Source organism: Manis pentadactyla, chromosome 4 (genome assembly GCF_030020395.1).
Source record: "Manis pentadactyla isolate mManPen7 chromosome 4, mManPen7.hap1, whole genome shotgun sequence".
In the NCBI taxonomy this organism is placed as follows: Eukaryota; Metazoa; Chordata; class Mammalia; order Pholidota; family Manidae; genus Manis; species Manis pentadactyla.
The window spans coordinates 4,416,853-4,438,689 of NC_080022.1; the positions used below are offsets into that span (position 1 = coordinate 4,416,853).

The 21,837-nt window shown below is 58.5% G+C and overlaps 2 protein-coding genes across 6 annotated transcripts; one reads left to right on the top strand and one right to left on the bottom strand.

Annotated features, from left to right (window-relative positions):
- The first annotated feature begins 107 nt into the window (after positions 1–107).
- Positions 108–7,364, top strand: ZBTB48 (zinc finger and BTB domain containing 48). 5 transcript variants are annotated; one of them, XM_036925348.2, is made up of 11 exons: positions 108–261; positions 777–1,473; positions 1,966–2,207; positions 4,279–4,390; positions 4,926–5,018; positions 5,376–5,462; positions 5,603–5,757; positions 6,089–6,225; positions 6,295–6,459; positions 6,745–6,884; positions 7,006–7,364. In XM_036925348.2, the coding sequence occupies exons 2-11, from the start codon at positions 784–786 to the stop codon at positions 7,300–7,302; spliced, it is 2,118 nt and encodes a 705-aa protein (XP_036781243.2). In that variant the 5' UTR covers positions 108–261; positions 777–783; the 3' UTR covers positions 7,303–7,364. The 5 variants fall into 5 exon arrangements, with proteins under 5 accessions (XP_036781243.2, XP_036781246.2, XP_036781245.2 ...); XM_036925351.2 differs by having other exon boundaries at positions 6,796–6,884; XM_036925350.2 differs by having other exon boundaries at positions 5,397–5,462.
- A 1,922-nt stretch (positions 7,365–9,286) lies between these two features.
- On the bottom strand, positions 9,287–20,720 carry KLHL21 (kelch like family member 21). Its single transcript, XM_036925352.2, has 4 exons — positions 18,956–20,720; positions 16,464–16,869; positions 13,646–13,718; positions 9,287–12,576 (listed from the first exon to the last, which is right to left on the bottom strand). Exons 1-4 carry the CDS (start codon positions 19,974–19,976, stop codon positions 12,283–12,285), a joined length of 1,794 nt encoding a protein of 597 aa, XP_036781247.1. The 5' UTR covers positions 19,977–20,720; the 3' UTR covers positions 9,287–12,282.
- Between the last annotated feature and the right edge of the window lie 1,117 nt (positions 20,721–21,837).

Sequence of the window (21,837 nt, forward strand, 5' to 3'; positions counted from 1 at the left end):
CCGAGAGATCCGGGGCTAGCCCCGCCCATGTCCTCATTCCATTGGCCCATTCTCTGAGTGGTCCCGCCCCCAGAGGCCGGGGCTGGCATCCCTGCGCTTCTGAGGCGTCCCACCACGGCAGCGAGCCCTGTCGTCACTTCCGGCGGCAGCGACCGCGTCTTCGTACGGTCGCCCGGGCACGTACGGCCAGGGCGGTTGGTCGGTGGGGTTGTGGAGGCGACGCGGCCCGAGACCGGTGGGGCCTGCGCAGGACAGTCCCGGGTGAGGAGGTCGGGGGCCGTGGTGCGAGGGAGGGAAGAGCTGTGGATCGCTGCGGCCGCTGGCGGAAGTGTGACCGGTGGCCTTCAGCCCGGCGGCTTAGGACGTGTGGGCGCGGCGTGGGCTCCGCTCACCTGTCCGCAGCCGCCGCTGTCCCCTGCCCGAGGTCCTCTCGCTGTGCCAGGCCGATCAGTTCGCGTTGATCCCTCTTTTCCCAAACTTTAGTACCTCCCACCAGCACCCCGTCACGATCATGCCCTGTCCCCCCGCCAAGCCATGCCTCCTCCCCCAACCGCCACCCATGTTCTGTGGTCGGCCTCAAGTTGGGCTGCTCCCCGGGCCCCGCCCCCACGGAGGTGTTCGGCGTGCATTCTTTGACCCAAGCCCTCCTTGTGATAAACGTGACTATTTATAGAGCGGAGTTTACCTCCCCTTTCTCTCGTCTCAAATCTGGGGACTTTATCTTGTTATTCCATTTGGGCTGCCCAGGGTGTCACTTACGCCTTCCTCCTCTCCAGACAGACCATGGATGGCTCCTTCATCCAGCACAGTGTGAGGGTTCTGCAGGAGCTCAACAAGCAGCGGGAGAAGGGCCAGTACTGCGACGCCACCCTGGACGTAGGGGGCTTGGTGTTCAAGGCGCACTGGAGCGTCCTTGCCTGCTGCAGCCACTTCTTCCAGAGCCTCTACGGGGATGGCTCGGGGGGTAGTGTTGTCCTCCCTGCCGGCTTCGCGGAGATCTTTGGCCTCCTGTTGGACTTTTTCTACACTGGTCACCTTGCCCTCACTTCAGGGAACTGGGATCAGGTGCTCCTGGCAGCCAGGGAATTGCGAGTACCAGAGGCTGTGGAGCTGTGCCAGAGCTTCAAGGCCAAAACCTCCGTGGGACAGGCACCAAGTGGCCAGAGTGGGCTGGGGAAACCTGCCCCCCAGGACGTGGACAACAACCTTAAGGAGCAGGCAGACTTGGAGGAAGAGGAATTTTCAAGGACCCTGGGTCAGGTTCCTAGGGATCAGGAGCCCAGTGGCAGTCCCAGCCCCCAGAGGCCCCAGCTTGGTCTCCCTGCTCAGAGCGAGAGCCCCTTCTTCCTCCGTGGGAAACTCAAGCAGGCCCTGAAGCTTTGTTCCCCAGAGGACAAGGAGCCTGAGGATTGCAAAATGCCCCCAAGGCCCTTCGAGGCTGAAGGTGCCCAGCTGCAGGGTGGGAGTAATGAGGTACTGTTTGCAGGGTGCTGGAGGTGGGGAGGCAGGAGTGGGGGGAAGAGACTGACTTCTGGGATAATCTGGATCCCAAGGTGCAGTCTCTTGTTATGTGGGTTTGGGAGAAGTTTTTCGGGAATATAGGAAGCTGGCTCCATCCTGCAGTCTCACACTGTCTTTTCTGCAAGTCACAGCTGTCCATGGTTGCCAGCCTTTTGGGGTGGAATAGGTAGCATTAGGGTTACAGATGTTTCCCCAGGATAGTAAAATCCAAACTTCAAGTTCCGCATAGATAGATCCACTGCCCTCCAAATCCAAAATCCAGAAGCTGCCTGCTCTGGGACCCTGAAGGGAAGAGTCACTGATGAAGGGATTGGCCTGGTGATGTGTCTGGGTTGGGCCTTGGGATGGAACTGGATGGAGCTGCCTGCCCTTTAGGTCCATCCCCAGAAGCCCTGCCAATTAATTTCGTGACATTGCTCCCTCCCACTGCCTCTTCTGCTCTAGTGGGAAGTGGTGGTTCAAGTTGAAGACGATGGGGATGGCGATTATGTTTCTGAGACTGAGACTGTGCCAGCCAGGAGGAAATCAAACGTAGTCAGAAAGCCCTGTGCTGCCGAACCAGCCCTGAGCACAGGTGCCATAGCAGCTGAGCCCACTGAGAACAGAAAAGGTCCAGCAGTGCCGGTTGAATGCCCTACATGTCATAAAAAATTCCTCAGCAAATACTATCTAAAAGTCCACAACAGGTAAATGTTCTGTTTTTTTATTTTCTCTCCCCATCTGCCCTCCCCATGTTGGGAGAGGGGGTCTGCACTTAACACTTCTGGGCTGTGTGGGGGTTGGGGACTACACCTCAAACCCACAAAATGCCTGGCGTTGGAATGCCTCTAATCAAAGAGAGAGAACTTAGCCCTGGTTCAGATTCCTTCCCCCCCTCCTGTGAGCCCACTGATTGGAGTGGGTTTGTGGACACCTTGTCTACAGGTTCCACCCACTGTGGACTTGGACCTCCAGCTGGCGTCTGCCCAGGGATCGAGAAAAGCCTGTGGCCCTGTGCTGTGGCTGAAGCCTGACCTTGGGTGTTTCTCAAGTCTGGCAGTGTGAGCTTTGGGCCAAGATGTCAATCTTTAGGGCTGGTGCCGCCTGCATTTCTGAGGAAATACTAGCCCTAGGGTGGATGTCAGTGCAGCACAAAAGGTCACTTGTCTAAAGCTGCAGTGTCCAATAAGGTAATCAGGTGTCATATAAAGGTATTTTGACTTAAAATTAAGTAAGTTCAGTTTCTCAAACACACTAGCCACATTTCAAGTGCTTGGTAGCCACATGTGGCTCCCAGCCGCCAAACTGGACAGCACAGACTGAATGTTTCCATTATCCCTGGGAGTTCTCTTGGATGGCGTTACTCCAGTCTCCACAAGGCCTCCAGGGATGGCAGCTAGGTGACATGCCTGCCACTCCCTAACTCAAGGCATCACTAGGCCACCACAGTGAGATTTCTTGCCAAATCAGTTGGGCATGTGTTCTCTCAGTATGACACTTTGGGAAACCACTAGCAGCTGACTGGAGTTGGAGCTGGAGGTGAAACCTGTTTGCTCTTCCTGCTTTGGGGCAGCCGCTGCCAGTGTGGGCTCTGGAGAAGGCCTAGTGTGGGAGGCACCTTGGGTAGTCTGCAGCTGCCTGGGCACTCCCCCAGTGTAGGACAGTGCAGGCCCATTCGCATCCCCACCTTGGGCTGCAGGCTGCTGGACTGGCTCTGAGAACTGGGAGGGAGTGACAGCCTCTTGAGGTCTTTGGGTTGGGGAACAAGGACAGGATGTAGCAGCAGAGGATGAGAGAAGCGTCTGGTCTCTGGTGGGTTGTGAGAGCTCTCCTGGCACTGTTCTGTGCTCTGAGGTCAGGGTTCTTTTAGTTCATTCAACAAGCTGCCTGCTGGGTAGCTGACAGGACTGTTCTGTGTGCTTGGGATACCTTAGTGAGCAAAACACTTGCCTTCCACCAGAGCGAGGCAGACCCTGAACTGACAGAGATGTAACTTTACGGTGTTTGAAGATAGAAAGCACCATGATTAAAGAAAAAGGGCAGCAGCGCTGCTGGGCTGGAGCTCAGGGTGGGGTCAGGTGGCGATTTTAAAGGAGATTTGAGCAGCCTCAGAGGAGGTGAGGAAGTGCAGAGGGAGGCTCAGGGGAGCCGTGGGCCAAGAGGAGAGGCAGAGTGGGGGCCGTGGCGGGGAAGGGGCCACATACACCTTCCTGGGCCCCAGGCCTTTTCTTAGGATGAGGAGGGAAGCACTGGAGGGTTGTGAGCAAAGAGGTGACAGGGTCTGACCCTCTTTGAGGCCCCTGTGGCTGCTGAAGGAGGCAGGTGTGGAGCAGACCACCAGGTGGCAGGCTCTGACGGCAGCCAGGGGACCGCATGGGCGCACAGGTGGGTAGTGGTGGAGGTGAATGCTTTTGAAGGTAGAGCCTCCATAGAGGAGTTCTAGGCAGACTGAGTGGTTTCTCCAGGGAGTTGGCAGCCAGGGATTATTTCTGCCTTCAGAGAGATGCCAGCCTGCTGGCCTCCCCCTTGGCCTGTGTGGCTGTCCCTGGCAGCGAGCTGTGTGGGGTCCAGCCCCAGCCCTCTCCCTGCAGTCTCCACACAGGAAGAGGTTCCTGGGCTCACCTGCTGGGTCTGACTGACCCGGATGGTGAGCCAGCGCAGCCTCAGGACTGCCCTCTTTGCTGTGCTCACAGCATGGTCGGGGCACATGGGGGCACTGGATGAGGGAGAGGTGGGAAGCCTGTTGCCCTCCTACACCTGCTGTGCTTCTCCTGGCAGAAAACACACTGGGGAGAAACCCTTTGAGTGCCCCAAATGTGGCAAATGTTACTTTCGGAAGGAGAACCTCCTGGAGCATGAAGCCCGGAACTGCATGAACCGCTCAGAACAGGTACTCGTGGGCAGGGACCTGTTGGCCACTGTCTTCTGTCATCCGTGAGGGGTCCCAGGAAACTGTTGTAGGAATGTAAACTCAGGAGAGCTGCAGGGTCCTTGGATGCCGTCAAGTCAACTCCTTGGTTTTACAGGTGGGAGACACAGGTCATAGGGGTAGAAGGGACAAACCCCAGAGGGACTTTGTGGGGTGCATTTGGGGTTTGCCTGGCCCCCTGGGCTTTGGTGGGGGATGGCTGTGAGAATGGCCACCTCCCTGACCCCACTGGCCTGCCCTGCAACATGACTGGCTAAACGCTACCCTTTTCTTTCTAGCGGCCCGTAAGCGTTGTGTAGCTGGGGGTGTCACGGGGGGTGTGCACCGCTCAGCGATGGTCAGGGTCAGGGCAAGCAGGTTCTGTGTTGCCCTCTCCCGACCTAGCGTCCCCGCCTTGGGCAGACTCCTCCCAGCAGCGAGTGGAAGCCCAGGCAGAGGCTGCTGTTGCAGGCAGGGCCCCCCCTGATGCGGCCCCGCTTGCCCCCCACACTGCCAGGTCTTCACGTGCTCCGTGTGTCAGGAGGCCTTCCGCCGGAGGATGGAGCTGCGAGTGCACACGGTGTCCCACACGGGGGAGATGCCCTACAAGGTCAGGCTTGGCCTGTCTCCAGGGCCGTGGGCTAAGGGACAGCCCCAGGACCCCTCCCGAGAGCCCTGAATGTGGGATGGTGCCAGTGCCTCTCCCTTGCCAGCTGTCATGGAGCCTCATCTGGTGTCCCCATACCTTTAGGCTGGGCCACAGGCCCTTTCTGGGCTCTTGTTTCTTCCCTTGGAGAGCAAGCTTAGCACCCGTGAGCATGGCACTGGGGTCTCTCTCTGGTGTGTCCTTTGCACCAGGTCAAGGAGCCTCCTGGTGCCTCGGGCTGGGTCCTGCCTCTAGCCCAGGGGGTGGCCAGGGTTCCGTGGGCACAGGCCACCTCCAAGGTGATGTGGGCCTGTTTTTCAGTGTTCCTCCTGCTCCCAGCAGTTCATGCAGAAGAAGGACTTGCAGAGCCACATGATCAAGCTGCATGGAGCCCCCAAGCCCCATGCTGTAAGTGCCAGGCTGCACCGAGGGCTGGGGATGAGCAAGCATGAGGCAGTTGTAGCTGTGTCCAGAATGGGTAGGCAGTGTGGTTTCTGTCTTGTGGGCCCACCTGTCCTCACCCTGGCCTTGCTGCCTCTGCCTTGCAGTGTCCCACCTGTGCCAAGTGCTTCCTGTCCCGAACAGAACTCCAGCTGCACGAAGCTTTCAAGCACCGTGGGGAGAAGCTGTTTGTGTGTGAGGAGTGTGGGCACCGGGCCTCAAGCCGAAACGGCCTACAGATGCACATCAAGGCCAAGCACAGGTGGGCTGGCCCTGCCGCCGGCTCCAGGCCAGGGAATGGGCTGGGGAGGCAGAGTTCGCTGTCACACGGGACAGAGCACCCACCACCCTGAGTCTGGCACCTGTAGCCTTCCTGGGTGGGGGTACCTGAAGGATGAGGGGTTTGCCAGGCAGAGAGGCTGGGGGAGGTGGTGTCAGGCTAAGACAAGGGCAGATTCTGAACTTCATGGCGATGGAGCTGGTGCCCTTTCGCTGGCACTGCCCAAGCCCTTCTCCCGCTGGGCAGCTCGATGCAGCCTGTACCTGTTCCAGTTGCTCAGACAGGCCTGTCCCTGTGTCCCCAACCCGGACAGGAACGAGAGGCCGTATGTCTGTGAGTTCTGCAGCCATGCCTTCACCCAGAAGGCCAACCTCAACATGCACCTGCGCACGCACACGGGCGAGAAGCCCTTCCAGTGCCACCTCTGTGGCAAGACCTTCCGCACCCAAGGTGAGTCAGGCCCACCCGCTCCTATCCTGGTGCCGAGGCCCAGTGTGAGCCCTGGCCTTGTCCCCACAGCCAGCCTGGACAAGCACAACCGCACCCACACTGGCGAGAGGCCCTTCAGCTGTGAGTTCTGTGAGCAGCGCTTCACCGAGAAGGGGCCCCTGCTGAGGCATGTGGCTAGCCGCCACCAGGAGGGCCGGCCTCACTTCTGCCAGATCTGTGGGAAGACCTTCAAAGGTACCTGGGCTTGCGGAAGGCCACTGCCCCAGCCCCTGCCCTGGGGGGAACAGAGGGCCGGGCCATCTACCAACGGCCAGAGTCCGAGGGTCTCCTCGCCCCGGGGTGGGGGGTCAGGGCAGCCATCTCTTCCATTTCCCACGCCATTAGTTGTGAGCTTGGCGCTGCTTCGGCTTGGTGGGGGGGTGGAAGCTCCCAGGGGTCCTGTGCACCTTGGGGTGGTACTATAGAGCCTGGCAGGGCCCTGAACAGCAGCTGCAAACCACAGGACTGCCTCCATCTCAGGGCGCCCCCCCGTCCCCTCTGCTGATGCTGGGGGTCCCTTCCGTTCCGCAGCGGTGGAGCAGCTCCGTGTGCACGTCAGAAGGCACAAGGGGGTCAGGAAGTTTGAGTGCACAGAATGTGGCTACAAGTTCACCCGGCAGGTAGGCCTGGACCCTGGGTCACCTGCTCCTGATCCCTCTATCCCAAACCCCCAGCCCTCCCCCCAACCCTTCCCCTCCAGCACCTCCTGCCCTCGCAGCCCTGAGCCCCCACTCTGCCCAGGCCCACCTGCGGAGGCACATGGAGATCCATGACCGGGTGGAGAACTACAATCCGCGGCAGCGCAAACTCCGGAACCTGGTCATTGAGGATGAGAAGATGGTGGTGGTGGCACTCCAGCCGCCTGCTGAGCTGGAGGTGGGCTCTGCCGAGGTCATCGTAGAGTCCCTGGCCCAGGGCGGCCTGGCCTCCCAGCTCCCTGGCCAGAGACTGTGTGCGGAGGAGAGCTTTGCAAGCCCGGGTGTCATGGAGCCCTCACTCATCATCACAGCTGCCATCCCTGAGGACTGTGACACGTAGCCCACCCTGCCCACCACAGCTTCCTTGGCTCCAGCCCCCAGTAAACATGGCTTTGGACTTGATTGTTTCAGCCCATCCAGTGGTGTGTTCCCCAGTAACCTGGCCTCCAGGGACGTGTGCTTTCCCACCATGTCCTCTAGAAGAAAGTGCCCTGTCTAGTCCTCTCTGCACCTCGCGGCTGGGCCAGCAGCCTCCCTGCCTTGTTGGATCTCAGCAGTGAAACTTGGTGGGTAGTTCTGGGGGCCAAGCCTCTGCCCAGAACACTCATCTATCTCCTGTCCCTCATTCTGTCAGGGTTTTAGAACTGGGAACAGTGGCCAGATACACAGTAGTGTTCCTATTTTGTAACAGCGCCAGCCTGCTGGGTAGAATTCATTACTAAGCCTCTGGAGTCCCAGCAGAGTAGCCAGGGCCCCTGGTGAGGGCCTTGCTGGCTGGAGGGTTGGGTTCATGGCCGAGCAAGCTCTGGACACTGACTGGTGGCATGACAACTGTAGGCCCCTTTCCTTGAGAGGGCTCTCTTGGTTTGCTTGTCTAGGAGGCCAGGGGCTCAGGCAAGGCCAGGCCTAGAACGGTGAGAGCCCCTGGGGACCCAAGTTCTAGTCCTGGGGAAAGGCGGAGTGGGGTGCTCTGTGTCTCAGAGATGGGCGGGTGGGGCACTGGAGGCTGGCTGCAAGTCCCTTAACTCCTTATTTATTGCTCTGTGACCTGAGGCAAGTTACTACTTCATTTCCTCATCTTTAAATGCAATTAGCAACAGTACACGCTTCATGGACAAGGATTAAATGAAAAAGCCAATGTCCCAGTCACCTGCTGTTGGGTAACAAGGTGTCCAAGTTTCCCAGGGGGTGAGGGGTCTGATTCCAAGGTGGTTCACTTCTGTGCCTGGAGGTCGGCGTGGGCTGTGGGCCTGGTCCTTCCGCAGGCTGCCTGGGCTCCCTCACAGCACGGCGGCAGGGTGCGAGGGCAAATGTCCTGAGGCCAGTGCTGCAAGGCCCTTGATGAGTCAACTCTGGAGGCCACGTCACCCGTCATGTTGTACAGGTCCAGGCAGTCCCCGAGACATCACTCCCCACATACACCCAGGGGAAGGAAACAGACCCCACCACGCGATGGAAGGCATGTCAAAGAACCTGTGTGAGCATTTGACACCTGCCCCACCTGAAGCACGTGCTGGTGGAGCTTGGCATGAAGTGAGCTGAGTCACTGGTAGTACTGGTCACGGCCAAGGGCTTCAGTCAGGGCTCCCTTCCCAATCCCATCCCTGCAGGACTTGAAACACCAGCCTGTGCTGTGCTCAATTCCTCCTGGAGTTTGAGGAGGACACCTACCTTCTATTTTAGACCCAAGAACTCATTGAAGCATCTTCCCTTCTGCTCTCTGACCACGGGGGAGCTCAGAAGTGACAACTGTCAAAATGTAATGGGTGACGTGCTTCAGAGCTGTGTTGGCCAGGGTATTAAAAAGGCAAACTGGCCTCAAAGCTGCTCCCTTCCCAGCCCAGGCCCTGGCCTCTTCCTTGGGTGCTGATGGGCCCTGAAGATGTGGGGACAGTTTCACACCCTGGCCTCATCTTGTATCCTCCTTTAAGGGTCTACCCAGCCAGGTTCAAGGTTCACCCACTGAAAAGATGGGGATCTCTGCATTTTAGGGCAGCACCTTGAAGTGGGTGGGGGAGTGAGGCAAGGGGCAGAGGGCCCGGAGGTGGGGCCGGGGAGGCTGAAACCAGCTTCGGTGCTGGTGGAGCGAGGACTGGGCCCTGCAGTCCCTCCTTTTCGGGCGCAGCCCCCCTTTCACTACTTCACACCCCCTGACGACCCCAGATGAGGAAGGGCCTGCAAAGCTTTGCTCCCCTATGGCTGGCCTGAGCCCTGGGCGCTCCCAGCCTACCTCTCCCTGGCCCTTTAAGCCGCCTCCGTTCCCTTCACCCCATGTCTGACCTCAGGCTTCAAGCACAGCAGGACAAAACTGATGACACCAAATGTATAGCAAATATTTTTATTTCAGAAAGTATGTACTGAAAGCATCCTAAGATCTTACAGAGGATTCTGGACACACAAACCTACAGAACAGACAAATAAATATGCAAACTGCCCCACCTTGTAGGGTTAAAACTGGATGTTGGACACATGAGGGTGAGAGGGTGTCCCTTAGTACGAGTCTCCCCGAAGTCATATAAATACAGAACACTATAGTAGCTCAGCATTAAATACTAGTCACCAGCTTTTCATAACTTTTGTCCCGTGGACTGATACTTGTGTATATCCGGCCCACAGACCACCCCACCCCCAGCTGGCCTTGCCTATGTCCCCAAGTCAGTGTACAGACATCCTTAAGTGGTGGGGGCCTCACAGCCTTGAACCTGTGCCCAGGGGAGCAGGAAGGGCAGGGAAGGGAGCCGGGCATTTCTGAAGGGTCATCCCTGATCCATGATCCCTGCTATGTGGCTGCTGCCTTCCCTTCCTGTCCTTGATCTTTTAAACCAAGGTTTAAAAGTTGGTGGGGGCCTGGGTAGCTCTAGAGGGCGAACACAGAGGCCGCGAGCCCACCCCACAGCAGCCACCTCTTGTGCAGCCCCGGGGACCAGGACGGCCAGGCTCGGCGCGGTACCCAGAGGAGGGGGGTGCCGAAGACCCGAGCTGCCCAGCCCCCGGCATACGTGTACCTGCCATGGGGGCTCAAGGCAGTTTTTTAAGAAAAACAAAGCATTTACAACTCCCCATCTCACCAAAAAAGCTTTACATGGTACCTGTCCCCACAAGTCACTATCTGGGAAATCCTTGACCCTGACAGAGTCCCAGGCCCCGACTGGAAGGAGGTGGGGAGAGCTCTGGTGACTGTGCACACATCCACCCTCCACTCCCCATCCACCTTCTTAGGCTGCTGGGGGTGCCCTCTGTGGAGACAGTCCCTAGGAAGGGCACCCGGCATCCTCGAGATCCAGGCCTACACCGTTCCTCTAGGAGGCCCCCCAGTGCCTGTCAGAGTCCATGCCCCACACCGACCTGGCAGGGAACACTCTGGCACTGAACCCGGTGCCCTGCTGTCCCTCTGCCACAACAGAGACAGGAGACAAGCCATCGGGCCTGGGCAGCCTGTGCCTGCAGGGGAATCGGTGAATGTGGCCCTGGGAGGGCAGCACGCAGGGCAAGACAGTGCAGGTGGTAGGGGTAGGGGAGTTCCAACTCACAGGGAGGGTCCCCAAGGAGGCAGGGCCCCACAGCAGCAGCCAGCCCCCAGAATCCCAGGTGCATGTCGACCCGAGGCCCATGGGGCCCAGAGCTGGCGCTCAGGAGTGACCAGGGTAGCCCCAAGTCCTGGGGGACAGGAAGGGCTGGCTGGGAACTGTGGCCACTCCATCAGACCAAGCCATCTGATCTGACAGCAATGACAGGGCACTAGGATGCCTCATGGGCTCTCAGGAGGGAAGGCAGGGCACCAACCCAACAGCCCTGAGGGACACTGGGCCCCATGCACTGCCACCCCTTGCCATCTGGCCAACGTGCAGGTTTTAAGGGCCACTTTCTAAGTTGAGGTGCTAAGCTTTTTTTCCCTCCTGGTGAGAACACATCTCTGTTAGTTCACTGAGAAAAGGCAACTCCATGAACACCTGCTCTCAATTTCCCTAGCAAGGATGCAGAGACCCTCCTCTCTGGAAGGGAAGGAAGACCAAGTCAAGCAAAGGCTATTTCGGGGATCTTGAGGGAACGAAATCACCCAATCCACACAGATGATCACAGTCCCCAGAGGAAAGCAGGGATCCCCAGCTTCTACGGTTTCCTGGGAGCTCCTCTTGGCTACTGAGGAGATGAGGTATTTCCCCCACCCCTGTGGACAGCTTCAGTGGCACTCTAATGTTAATTTGTTAAAAATCTAACAAACCTGACCCTGTTTCTAGCTGCCCTGCCCACCATCCCCTGCCAACCTGTCTCTTTTTAAGGGCCAAAATGCATTTTAAAACCTGCAATCAACCACAGAGAGGCCGAAAACCCAAGTGCTGGGGCTTCCTTTAGAAGCATCAGGATTCCAGTGGTGTTCAGGCTGGCGGAGTGTCTGCAGCTGTTTGCCAGCCCAGGGCATCCCAGTAAGGAGCTGCGAGTCCACACGTGCAGGTTTTCACCCTCTTCCGCATCAACCTGGGACAAAGGTCCTCAAGAGGTCTCCAGGTTAGGTGGGGGCACAATGGCTGGTGGGATGGGTAGACAGGGACCCTGTTTCTAGCTGCCCACCATCCCCTGCCAACCTGTCTCTTTTTAAGGGCCAAAATGCATTTGCCTCAGCCCAGGTCTGCAGGAGTCAGCAAGCACTCAGCAGGTCTGTGGAGCCTGGCGGAGGCCACACTCTAGTCCTACCACTCTGGGCCTTGGGTCTGAGCTCATGTCAGGGACACTCACCCCATGAAGAGTGTTTTGGTGTGAGACTCCAGCAGGGGCATGGAACTAGGCAGGCAGACCCCCTCCACCCAAGGCGCTGGCCCACTGCACGTGGAGCTTGGGCCCCAGCTGTAGCCATCATCTGATTCCCAAAGCTCCAGGACAGGGGGGACAACCAGAAGTCCGGCCTAGGCCACCTCAGACCCTCCTGGGAGGACCCCTCCTCCTCCCCGGGCATCCTGGAAGTGGCTATTGCTCCTCTCCCACACAGGAGCAGGAATGCATAGGTGGTGGCAGCAGGTGAGTGTGCCCTGCATTGGTGAGATGGGGCCTGCAGGTTGGGGTGACCTGGTGGGGCCAGAGACACGTGCCAGGAGGGGGGCAGCTTATCCCGGACTGAAGAAGGAACGTTCTCAGCTGGCTTTGGCCCCGGCAGCTGTGACTCAGATTCTCAAGCGCACAGACTCCCCAGGCGCCACACCCTGGGGCTCGCTCAGCAGCCCAGGAGCCTGTGCTCCACCTGGTGAGCCCAACCTGTCCTTGTGCACAGAGGAGGGGCTGTCGCCCCCTAGAGGTGCACCGAGGCCCTGCCGGGGCCAAGCCGGGGCTAATGCAGCTCGTTGGGGTTCTGCAGCAGCCGGGGCCGGCCCCTGTCCATGTCACTGCTGCCACTGTTCAGCTCAAAGCTGCGCCCGCCTGAGAGCACCTGGGGCATGAACTGGCGGAAGATGCTGACGCTGCCGTGCCAGAAGGTGGGCTCTGGGAGCCGCCCCACCACACTCCAGGCCCGAGTCTCTGGGTCATATGCTTCTACCACGTCCGACAGCTCAAATGTATCATCATACCCCCCCGAGACGTACAGCTTCCCTCCAAGGACGGCCAGGCTGCCCCCGACATGCACCTGTGGGCCAAGGGGGACAGATCAGCAAAGGCCAGTGGGCAGAGCCCGAGGTCCTCTCTGTGCAGAAGGTGCACGAGACCCTTGGGAGGGGCGGCCTCAGCACTTCTGGAAGTGGTGTTGGAAACCGTCCTTGACCCTCTTCCCAGGACAGGCCCATGCCCTCTCTGCACCCCAGCTAGGAAAAAGGGGCTCCAGTCTAGGGGGTCATGTGTTCCACCAGGTCCCTCCAGTGGTCAGGGGGCTGCTGAGGCACCAAGTCTCCCTGTGAGAAGCACTGCAGTGGACTATTCTCCCCATCTTATGGGTGAGAAAAATGAGTCTTGTATGGCAGAACTGGGACTTGACCCTAAGTCTGTTCTGAACACAAGCCTGGACCATCTTTCCCATGTTTGCTGTAACAAGTACGTACATTACACTTCCTAAGTGTAAAGACGCTAAACTTGGATGGTGTAAACTGTAAGATTCACCCTGTAGAGGTACATGAGAATAGGTTTGGAAATTAAGAAGAAACATCGGGGGTGGGTGCAGATGAGTACCCGGGACTAAGGGGATCGCCCACGTGGCCATGCTGCCGAGCCTTCCCAGTCCATCACCCTGTGGGGCTCAGCGCCTCTCTTCTCCATAAGCAGAGCAATAGGAGACCTCAATGAGGTGGTGGAAACCGTGTGGGTGTCCTGTTCAGAGCACACAGCAGGTGCTCAATAAATGCATTCCAAGGTCAGTCCCCAGAGGCCTCCTATCTAGTGTCATACCCTCTGTATGTTCCACTCTGCTCTGGCACCCCAGGGCCTTTGCACTTGCTGTCTCTCTGTGGAACACTCCCAGTATCTGCTCTGGCTCATAGCAGGTAGTCAGTGAATGCTGGTATGAACTGGTGAACTCCCTAAGCTGTATATGACCCTGTCCCTGTGGCCCCTAAGTACAAAGCAACACCACTAGCTCTGTTAAGTAAGGTAACATCTGGAAAAGGTTCAATACAGGCCCCACCCACCAGGACTGTCTCCCAAACACTTATGATAACACTTAGTCCAGAAAATAAGACCAGCCTGTGCCTCCAACATTAATTTACCTGATTCATAGGCGGGATCTTGTCCCATTCGTTCTTGGTGGGGTTGTAGACGTCCACCTCGGCAGAGTCATCCCTGAGGAGGAATGTAGGCAGAGAGGGTCACAATGAGGAGGCAGCACCCCCGAGTGGGGCAGGCCAGAGGAGGGTCCTCCAGGTCCCTCCCTTTTGGGAGACTGATGCCATCTGGCAGGCAACTGGCCAGGGGGACACTATTCCCAGCTGACTGGGGCCACCTTCAGGTCCCTACACCTATCTGGCCTTGGCTCTCAGAACCCAGCCTTGCTCTCCAGGCCAACACCCGACCCCTCCCCTTGCTGTGGCCGCACAGGTTTTGCTTGCTTCCCTTGGTCTTCCCACCAGTCTCTGCCCTATCTTTCTGACCTGTACTTGAGCCACCTCCACGGCTGACCAGGCCAGGCCTCTGCCCCACTACACACCCCCATGCACCCTGGGCCACTCCCCTCAGTGCCCCATCCCATCCTGTTCACTGCTGGGGGCCCAGCAGGACAAGCACAGTTGCATTAATGGAGATCCCAGTGTGCCCCCTTCCCTGTGGGGTCAGAATCATCAGCCTTGTTTGACTTGCCCCTGATCCCTGCAATACAAGGCTCAAATGCAGTGTCTCTGAAGAGCAAAGAAACTACCGCCCAAACAGTAGTAGCAACAACTACGCTCACAGGTCAGGGGTCAGCAGAAGGGCCAGATGGTAAACACACCGGGCTTTGTGGTGCAGACAGTCTGTGGCAATTCCCCTCCTGCAGGGTGCAAAAACACAGCCTCAGGTGTCCTTAAACAAGGGGGCTGGCTGCATTCCAGTAAGACCTTATTTATAAGCACAGCAATCGGCAGTCTTCCTCTGCAGGGCAGGGCACCCCAGCCACAGGGCCACCTTAACTGGGGCTGTGGCAGGTGGAGGCAGAACAGCCCAGGACAGCAGCAGCCGATGAGGTGGCTCAAAAGGCACCGAAGTGCACAGTGCGGCTCTGGGACAAACACTCAAGGGCATCAGACCCAGCCTCTGGCCCTTGCCCACCACTCACCTGGAGACGCGGTGGAGTGGGGGGTGCCGGAGCCCCCATGACTGAGAACCCATGCAAAGGCTAGCAGTGTGTATGGGGGCATACAAAAGGCTTTGGTGTGAGGGGTGAGCGGCTAATGGGGCTCAGAACAGTAAGAAAGCAGGGGGCTGTGGGCACACCGTGCTCTAGGCCACAGGGCAGGAGGACATTTTCAAAGGCACTCAACCTGGAGCTCCGGCGGAGGGGCCAGCAACAAGGTCCTGGCGCTCCATTCAGTTTATTTATAGCTGTCTCCACTCCTCTTTGAAGACACTCCTGTGGTCTGGGGGAGGGCGAGCTGGGCGGGGGTCAGGTATTTTATAACAGGACCAGGAGCTGGCTGGGACTCCAGGGCAGAGCAGACTGCAGGTAGCTGGCATTTGGCAACACTCGTACCCTGGCCACCTGCCACAGCAGCACCTTAGTTCCGAACATGCTCACCCTGAAGGCTGGGCAAAGAGCCTCGAGTCAGGGAAGGGCGGGCTAGGGCGGCTAGGAGGGCAGCTCGGTCCTGTGAGATGAGGTGAGGGGGGTGGGGGGCAACGGCACACATCCTCTGAAGCTCCCAACTCAGAGGCAGGCTGTTCAGAGGGGTAGGTAAGCCTCCCAAGCCCCTAGTCTGTGAGGGGACAGAGGGGACAGCTGTTTACATCTTACCCTCCCTTACTGGTCCCATGCCTTCAGGCAGGCTGTAGGCCAGGTTTAGGGGCTGTCAGCACACAACCTACAAGTGGCTAGGTGCACACACATGCACACACACAAGCTGTGAGCATGGGCAGGCACTCCTAGCTCCCCAGGTGCTCACGGGGCCTCCAGAAGGGGCCATTTGGCTGTAATGCATCAAGACTTGAAGAGGCCCAGTGACGCACTGGCTGCCAAGGCCACAGCCTGGCCCAGGGAGGCCATGATGTAGTGATGCCACATGGGCACCTTGTCAGATGACCTTGGTTCCAACCCTGTGACCCTAAGCCCCCACCCCTCTGGGCCTCTGTTTTGCCATCTGTGAATGGGGATGACCCTGGCCATCTCATCAGTCACAGAGGTCAACCGAAAACGCTCCTGAAGCTGATGACAGCGTGCACGGTGTGTCCAGGGCCCCGCTTGTGCTAACCACTGCCATGGCTCCCACAGGGGGCTGCCGGCCTGCTCAGTACCAGGTCCCTCCCTGATTCACAGGGGCTGTGGACCACGGAGAACAGCCTTCTTTCAACAGGATTCGTGAGTCCTCCCTGAACCAGGCCAGGCGAGAGGTGTGCTACTTTAGTCAGGGGCCGGAGCTGATCCCTCTATCTGCTGGCAGCCCCCCACCCAAGTGTGCACACTCTGTGAGGTGGGCAAACGGTCTCTCTGCCAAGGCGACCCCTCCCCAAAGGCTCAAGCATCCAAAAAGCTCTCCTCTGCTCTTTAACAGATAAAAAATCTCTCTTAGGTGGGACAGGTTCCTTTTCCACAAATGCTGTGTGAGAACCAGGCTTTTGGTGGGATACTCCAGGCGAAGCCCGGCCAGAAGGACATATTCTATTTAGCTTTTGCGAATCTCAAAAAGCTTTCTGAAAGGACCTAACTGCATCGCAGCTGGAACTCCTTAAGAAAACCTAGAAGCTCACAAAAGCTACTCTAAGGAACAGGGCAATGGAACAAAGGGTCAGATCCCTGCTTGGCCTCAGTTTCCTCATTTGTGAAACGGGAGAACAGTGATGATGAGCTTAGCAGGATACTGCAAGAAGATAATCTGGTGGCCTTGGCCCCTGGGGACTCACCTGATGAAGTACATGAGTCCATTCAAAGTCACCGTCTTGGGGGCAAAAGACCAGGGCGGGAGCTGGCCACAGTCTACCAGCGACCACAGGCCTGCGTCTGGGTGGTACGACTGCATCACCATGGCCTCCTTGCCAGCCAGGGAGCCGATGGCGTAGAGTCGGCCACGGCAGGCAGTGGTGGAGCAATTGTCCATGGGGTAGGTCATGGGCTGCAAGGCCTCCCAGGAGTCGGTGGTGTGGTCATAGCGCTCCGTGCTGTCTGCGGCCACCACGTACAGCAGCCCGTCCAGCACGGAGGAGCTGTGGTACTCGCGGGCCTTCAGCATGGGCGCTGCCTCTGTCCACTCGTTCACGCTGGAGTTGTACCTCCACACGCAGTCGTAAAGCCTCGAGCCGTCAGACCCACCTGCCGGGACGCACGATTGACAGGTCAGCCCACGTGGACGCGGGGTGAGTCACACACCTGTGCCTCCCTGAACTCTGGAGCAGGTGTCTCCCGGGTGAGGGAATGAGCCTCACTGGGCGTCTGTGCGAACATGGCCTCTTCCCAAAGCCAGGGCTAAGGCGACAGATGCTGACCACCACCCAGGACGGCTGAGCTTCAGGCCACAGGAACACTGCCAAAACCGAGTGGGCCAAGCAGAGGCCCTGGGGCTGCAATTCTAAGTAAACAGAGCCTGGGTCTGGCCTGCCCCCCACCCCACTTAGTCAAACACCTCAACTGGATCTGGACCTCGACTCAGAGCCAATTCTCCTGGGAGCCACAAACCATGTGTGTATGTGTGGGGGGGGGCGGTGCGCACAGACACTAACAAATTCTCGACCTCTTGTGCATCCCCTAATCGGGGATGTGCCAGGACGAGATGAGAGGAATCTACTCCACACCGCAAGAGCCCCAACAACAGTACCACGGCGAGAGAACTCCTCTCCTCGGGTTCTAGTTCTGGATTTAGGCGCAGGCTACCAACATGGTCATTAAAAAAACTTGCCAAGCTGTACAAGTAGGATGTGTACTTTTCTGTTTCAAAAAAAAATCCCCCAAAAACAAAAAAAATAAAGCTAAAAAACCTCCAGTGCTGCTGGCTGTAATCATAAATTAAACCAGGACTACCCCAGATGTTAGAATTTCCCCGGCAGGAAGGGCCCCCAAGCCCCAAGGCTGGCGCCACAAGACAGAGTCCTTGTGAAGTCCCCTCTGCCTGTCTTCCTCCTGAAGAATTGTGTCAAAGGCAGCTGAAGCCGGCTTCTTATCGCTTCCCTCCCCCCAAGAAATTCCCTACAGGCAGCTGCATGGAAGCACCCAGCCACCTGTCTAAACCCAAAGGATTAGCTGCTCAGCTGAGACATTTATGGGAGGGCAGACTAAGCCGGGGCGAGTCTGACTAGTTCTGGGAGGGAGTTTCAATGGCCAGACTTTAGGCTGTGTGCGGAGGGAGGGGGACATGGATCCCAAACACAATCTCAGATTGGAAAGGAGCCGATTCTGGCAGATTCCAGCAAAGGCTGGACCTAGAGCAGCAGGCCAAGGAAACTATGGCTGGAGAGCCAAGCATGTCTTTGGGCCGGGATGTATCCCACTTGTCGGCTCAGTGTCCCACGGGAACACAGGGGCACGTCTCAGAGCCGCCTTTCTCCCGAATGTGCCCCTGGGACTGCCCCAGCCAGGAGCCTCACCGCCTCTTAACAGCCCTGGGCAGGGCCCTAACGCGCGGCCAGTTGGGTCTTTCCTTATATAGCCGTCTCAGAGACCGCCCCTCCTCACTCCACGGAGGAGGTAGCCTCCTGTTTGAACCAGATTTATCTTTTAATAAAAAATTCAGGAGAAGCCCAGGACTGGGGCGGGTTAGGACCCGCCCAGCATGACTCGGCAGTGTTTTGGAGTTTGGGCCAAGTAACTGGAAGAAAACCTCTAAGCATGTGACTATGTTTACAGTCCGTGCACGGGGAGCAGCTTAAACACCATGTGACGCACAGCCTAGGTGCGCGCCCAAGGGAACTTGTCATGGGTGACAAAATGCGTGTCAGGAGGCCTGTGTGGCTCAGCTGTGCGGGGGAAATCCCCAGGAGAATGGATGTGTCACAGGGCAGTCGGCCCTTGGGCCTGTCCCTGGATTCCTTAGGGAGCAAAAGAAAGCACCCATTGTGCTGGGTGAATGGCCCCGTATCTTCCAACCAAATGTCGGGGCCCATCCCCGGCAAGGAGTGGGCTCACTGAGGCAGGCCACGCCCCGCGGGGAACTGAGCGATCCACAAGCGGCTACTTGTCCCCACTCACACAGGGGTTGTTCTTACAGTTAGAAATTAAGCCCAGAGCCGCACCTAACCGCCAGCTTGGGGGAAGAGAAGTGGCTGCTTGCACTCAGTGCGGTCCCGGGATTCTACGTTCTCTACGTTTCTCCAGGTGCGAGACGTGCCACCCATCCCCGGGGCGCTGGAGGCCAACCCAAACCAGAGAACCCTGGATCCTCCTGACCAGCCCCCGACCCGCTCACCCGTCACGTAGATGTCGTTGCCCAGCGCCACGATGCTGTAGCCCCCGCCCAGGTGGTCGGGGAACTCGGCCAGGTAGCGCCACTGGCCCGTCTGCGGGTTGTAGCAGTCGACCGTGACTAGCTCGTCGCAGTCCTGGTCGCAGCCGCCCACCAGCACTAGGATCTCGGCCAGGCCGGTGGAGGGGCGCGGGCGCATGCGAGGGCAGGGCCCGCGGTCGTGGCGGTCGTAGCGCGCCGCCTGGAAGTCGCGCGCCTCGCGCAGTAGGCGCAGGCAGGGCGGGCAGCGCGCCACCAGAGGCTCGGCCTCGACGTGCGCCAGCAGGTAGAAGCGACGTACGAAGGGCAGGCGCACGGCCTCGAGCAGCTGCGGCCAGTGCGCGGCGCGGCGCGTCGGGTCGGCGCGCACCCAGCGCAGCGCCAGCTGGTAGGCGGCCTCTTCCTTGGGCACGCACAGCCCGTCGTCGCGCAAGTAGCGCAGCAAGCGCGCCAGCGGCAACCGCTCCAGCTGCTCGGCGCCCAGCTCGCCCACGTGGCGCAGGATGAAGCGCTGCGCCGCGCTCGCCAGCCCCGCGCAGCTGAAGGCCTCGGCGAAGTCCTGCATGTCCAGGCAGTTGGCTAGGTCGAGCTGCTGCTGCAGGAAGGCGCCGCACGCCTCCTTCACGGCCGGGAACTGCAGCAGGTCAGCGGCGCGCAGCAGCGGCTCGGCGTTGTCGCCGCTCACCGCCACGCGGCCCGTGTAGCTGAAGTCGAGCAGCAGCTGCAGCATGTCGGGCGGCACGCCGTGCAGGCGCACCCGCTCGGCGCGGCTCTCGCGCAGTTGGCCGGCGAACATGGCGCGGAAGTAGGGGCTGGCGGCCGCTAGCACGGCGCGGTGCGCCGGGAAGTCGCGCCCGCCCGCCGCCTCCAGGGTCACGTCCAGGAACTTGCGCTCGGCGCGCAGCTGGCTCAGGCCGCGAAGCAGGCTCAGCGCGTGCGCGGGGTCCGAGAAGGGCAGCACGGTTAGGGGTGCCGGCCGCTCCATGGCGCCTTCGCTGCGGGAGCGAGAGTCGGGACGCCGCGGCCGGGGCCAGCGGGGGAGACGCGGCGCGCCTGGCGCCGCCGCTTTAAGTACGGCCAGGCGCCGCGGCCTCGGGGCCGGCAGGGCGGGGCGGAGCGCGCCGGTGCCGCCCACTTAACCCCTCCGCTCCCGCGCTGCCACCCCCGCGCTCCGGCTGAGTCAGTGCGCCCGCCCGCCCCCTCGCGCCCTCCCGGAGCTGCTCGAAGCCTCCCGCCGACGCCGGAGCCGGGCGCGCCGGGTGTTAAGTGTGCTCCCCGAGGGCGGCCCTGCCCACGGTCCAGCCGGGCGGGCAGCCGAACGAAACCCGGAGTGGGGCGGCCAGCCGGGCGCCCGAAAGCGGAGCCACCCTTTACGCGCCAGACTTACCAACTGCGTCCACCCCGAACCCCAGGGCCACTCAGTACAATGTTTTTTTTTTTTTCTCCTTTTTGAATTCCACTAGTTCAAAGGGCTGCTACTTAACCCTATCAAGGGGACAGCTCCCAAACGACGGGATAGTTACAACTGAGGACCGAAGTGAGCAAGTACAGGGCTCGCGGGTGACGTTTTTCTTGGCGCATTTGTAAGGGCCTCGGGGCCAGATGCCAGGAATCTGCTCCGCTCTGTTCCTGCGAGTTTCAAACTTGACTGGCTCGGTCATTAACTTTCGTCAGCACACGAGGCACAGTTTTGGTTTCCGATTCACAGGGACTCAGGATCCAGAGCTGCCCTCTGAAGAGGCTGGCCTGCTCTGGGTTGGGTCACTCTAGCCTCCCCGCCTCCCTAATGGAAATGAAATGGGAAAGGCAGAAAACCGAGGGAAGGAGAAATCAGTAAGAAATCCTCAGAATATGCTATTAAGCTGAACAAAGCTGAAGGCCCAGAAAATATTTCGAGAAAAATAGGTTTTCCTACTCCATGAGGGGACCTGAGGGGCCCTGGGACAGTACCTTCAACTCAAGGTCAGTCGGGGGACTGCCTTTAAAAACCAGGGGACGTGGCTCTTCAGACATGTCAATCACTCGTGGGGTGACGGCAAAAACAGGAATTTGCCTTACTCTGGTTCCCACAGATACAGTACCAGAGCTGCACTTTCCATGTAACCATATGAAAAACTTCCCTCACTTGGAAGCCATTTTTTCCTTCAGTTTAGCATATGCTTTACTCAGTTTTTCAGAGAAGAGCCTTATTCATCTCCAGTCCTCTTGTCTGGCAGATGAATCTGGGTTTTTGTTGTTCAGTAGCCCCTACCCAGGGCCTGTGGGCTTTGCAGACCTCCAGTGTACTCACAACACCCACGTGTGTCCAGGGCGCAGGCCTGGCACCAGGGAGTGTCATTTCTTGGTTCCAGCTAAGCTGGCAAAGCCTTTGCAGAAGACATCTTGTTTCTGTTCCACGTCTGAAATGAGAACTGTAGGCTTTCTCTTCTACTCGTGAATCTCTCATCTTGCCACGAGAATGTATCTGGTCTAAATTTCAGCATGGGAAGCCCAGGCCTAAGAAAGCAAGCATTCAGGTAGGCAGGCTGGCTGCCTGTTGTCCATAGATGGACTGTTCACACAGCTATTAGGGCAGTGGCAGCATTCCTGGGCTCAGGAGCTGGGCCAATAGCTTACTTGCACAGGATTTGGGACAAGAAAGTCTGAGTAGCTAGGAAGTGGGATATTTGTAGGGAAAAGTACTATAATCCCTCTGGGTCAGAATTTATCAGCCTTGTATAAATCAAGTCTTTAATAAAGCAGTAAGGTTTCTGTAGTTAGGAACTGAGTCCAGTTTTGTATATTCCTAACAGAGAGTTATTTAAACAAATCATGTTTCCACCTTACTGTGAAGCCTTGGAGAATAA

Coding starts and splice junctions, on each gene's coding strand:
- ZBTB48 (XM_036925348.2), top strand. CDS start 784: ATGGATGGCTCCTTCATCCAGCACAGTGTGAGGGTTCTGCAGGAGCTC. Junction 4,391..4,925: donor GCATGAACCGCTCAGAACAG/GTACTCGTGGGC, acceptor CCACACTGCCAG/GTCTTCACGTGCTCCGTGTG. Junction 5,758..6,088: donor CACATCAAGGCCAAGCACAG/GTGGGCTGGCCC, acceptor CAACCCGGACAG/GAACGAGAGGCCGTATGTCT.
- KLHL21 (XM_036925352.2), bottom strand. CDS start 19,976: ATGGAGCGGCCGGCACCCCTAACCGTGCTGCCCTTCTCGGACCCCGCG. Junction 13,719..16,463: donor GGACTCATGTACTTCATCAG/GTGAGTCCCCAG, acceptor ATTCCTCCTCAG/GGATGACTCTGCCGAGGTGG. Junction 12,577..13,645: donor AGATCCCGCCTATGAATCAG/GTAAATTAATGT, acceptor CTTGGCCCACAG/GTGCATGTCGGGGGCAGCCT.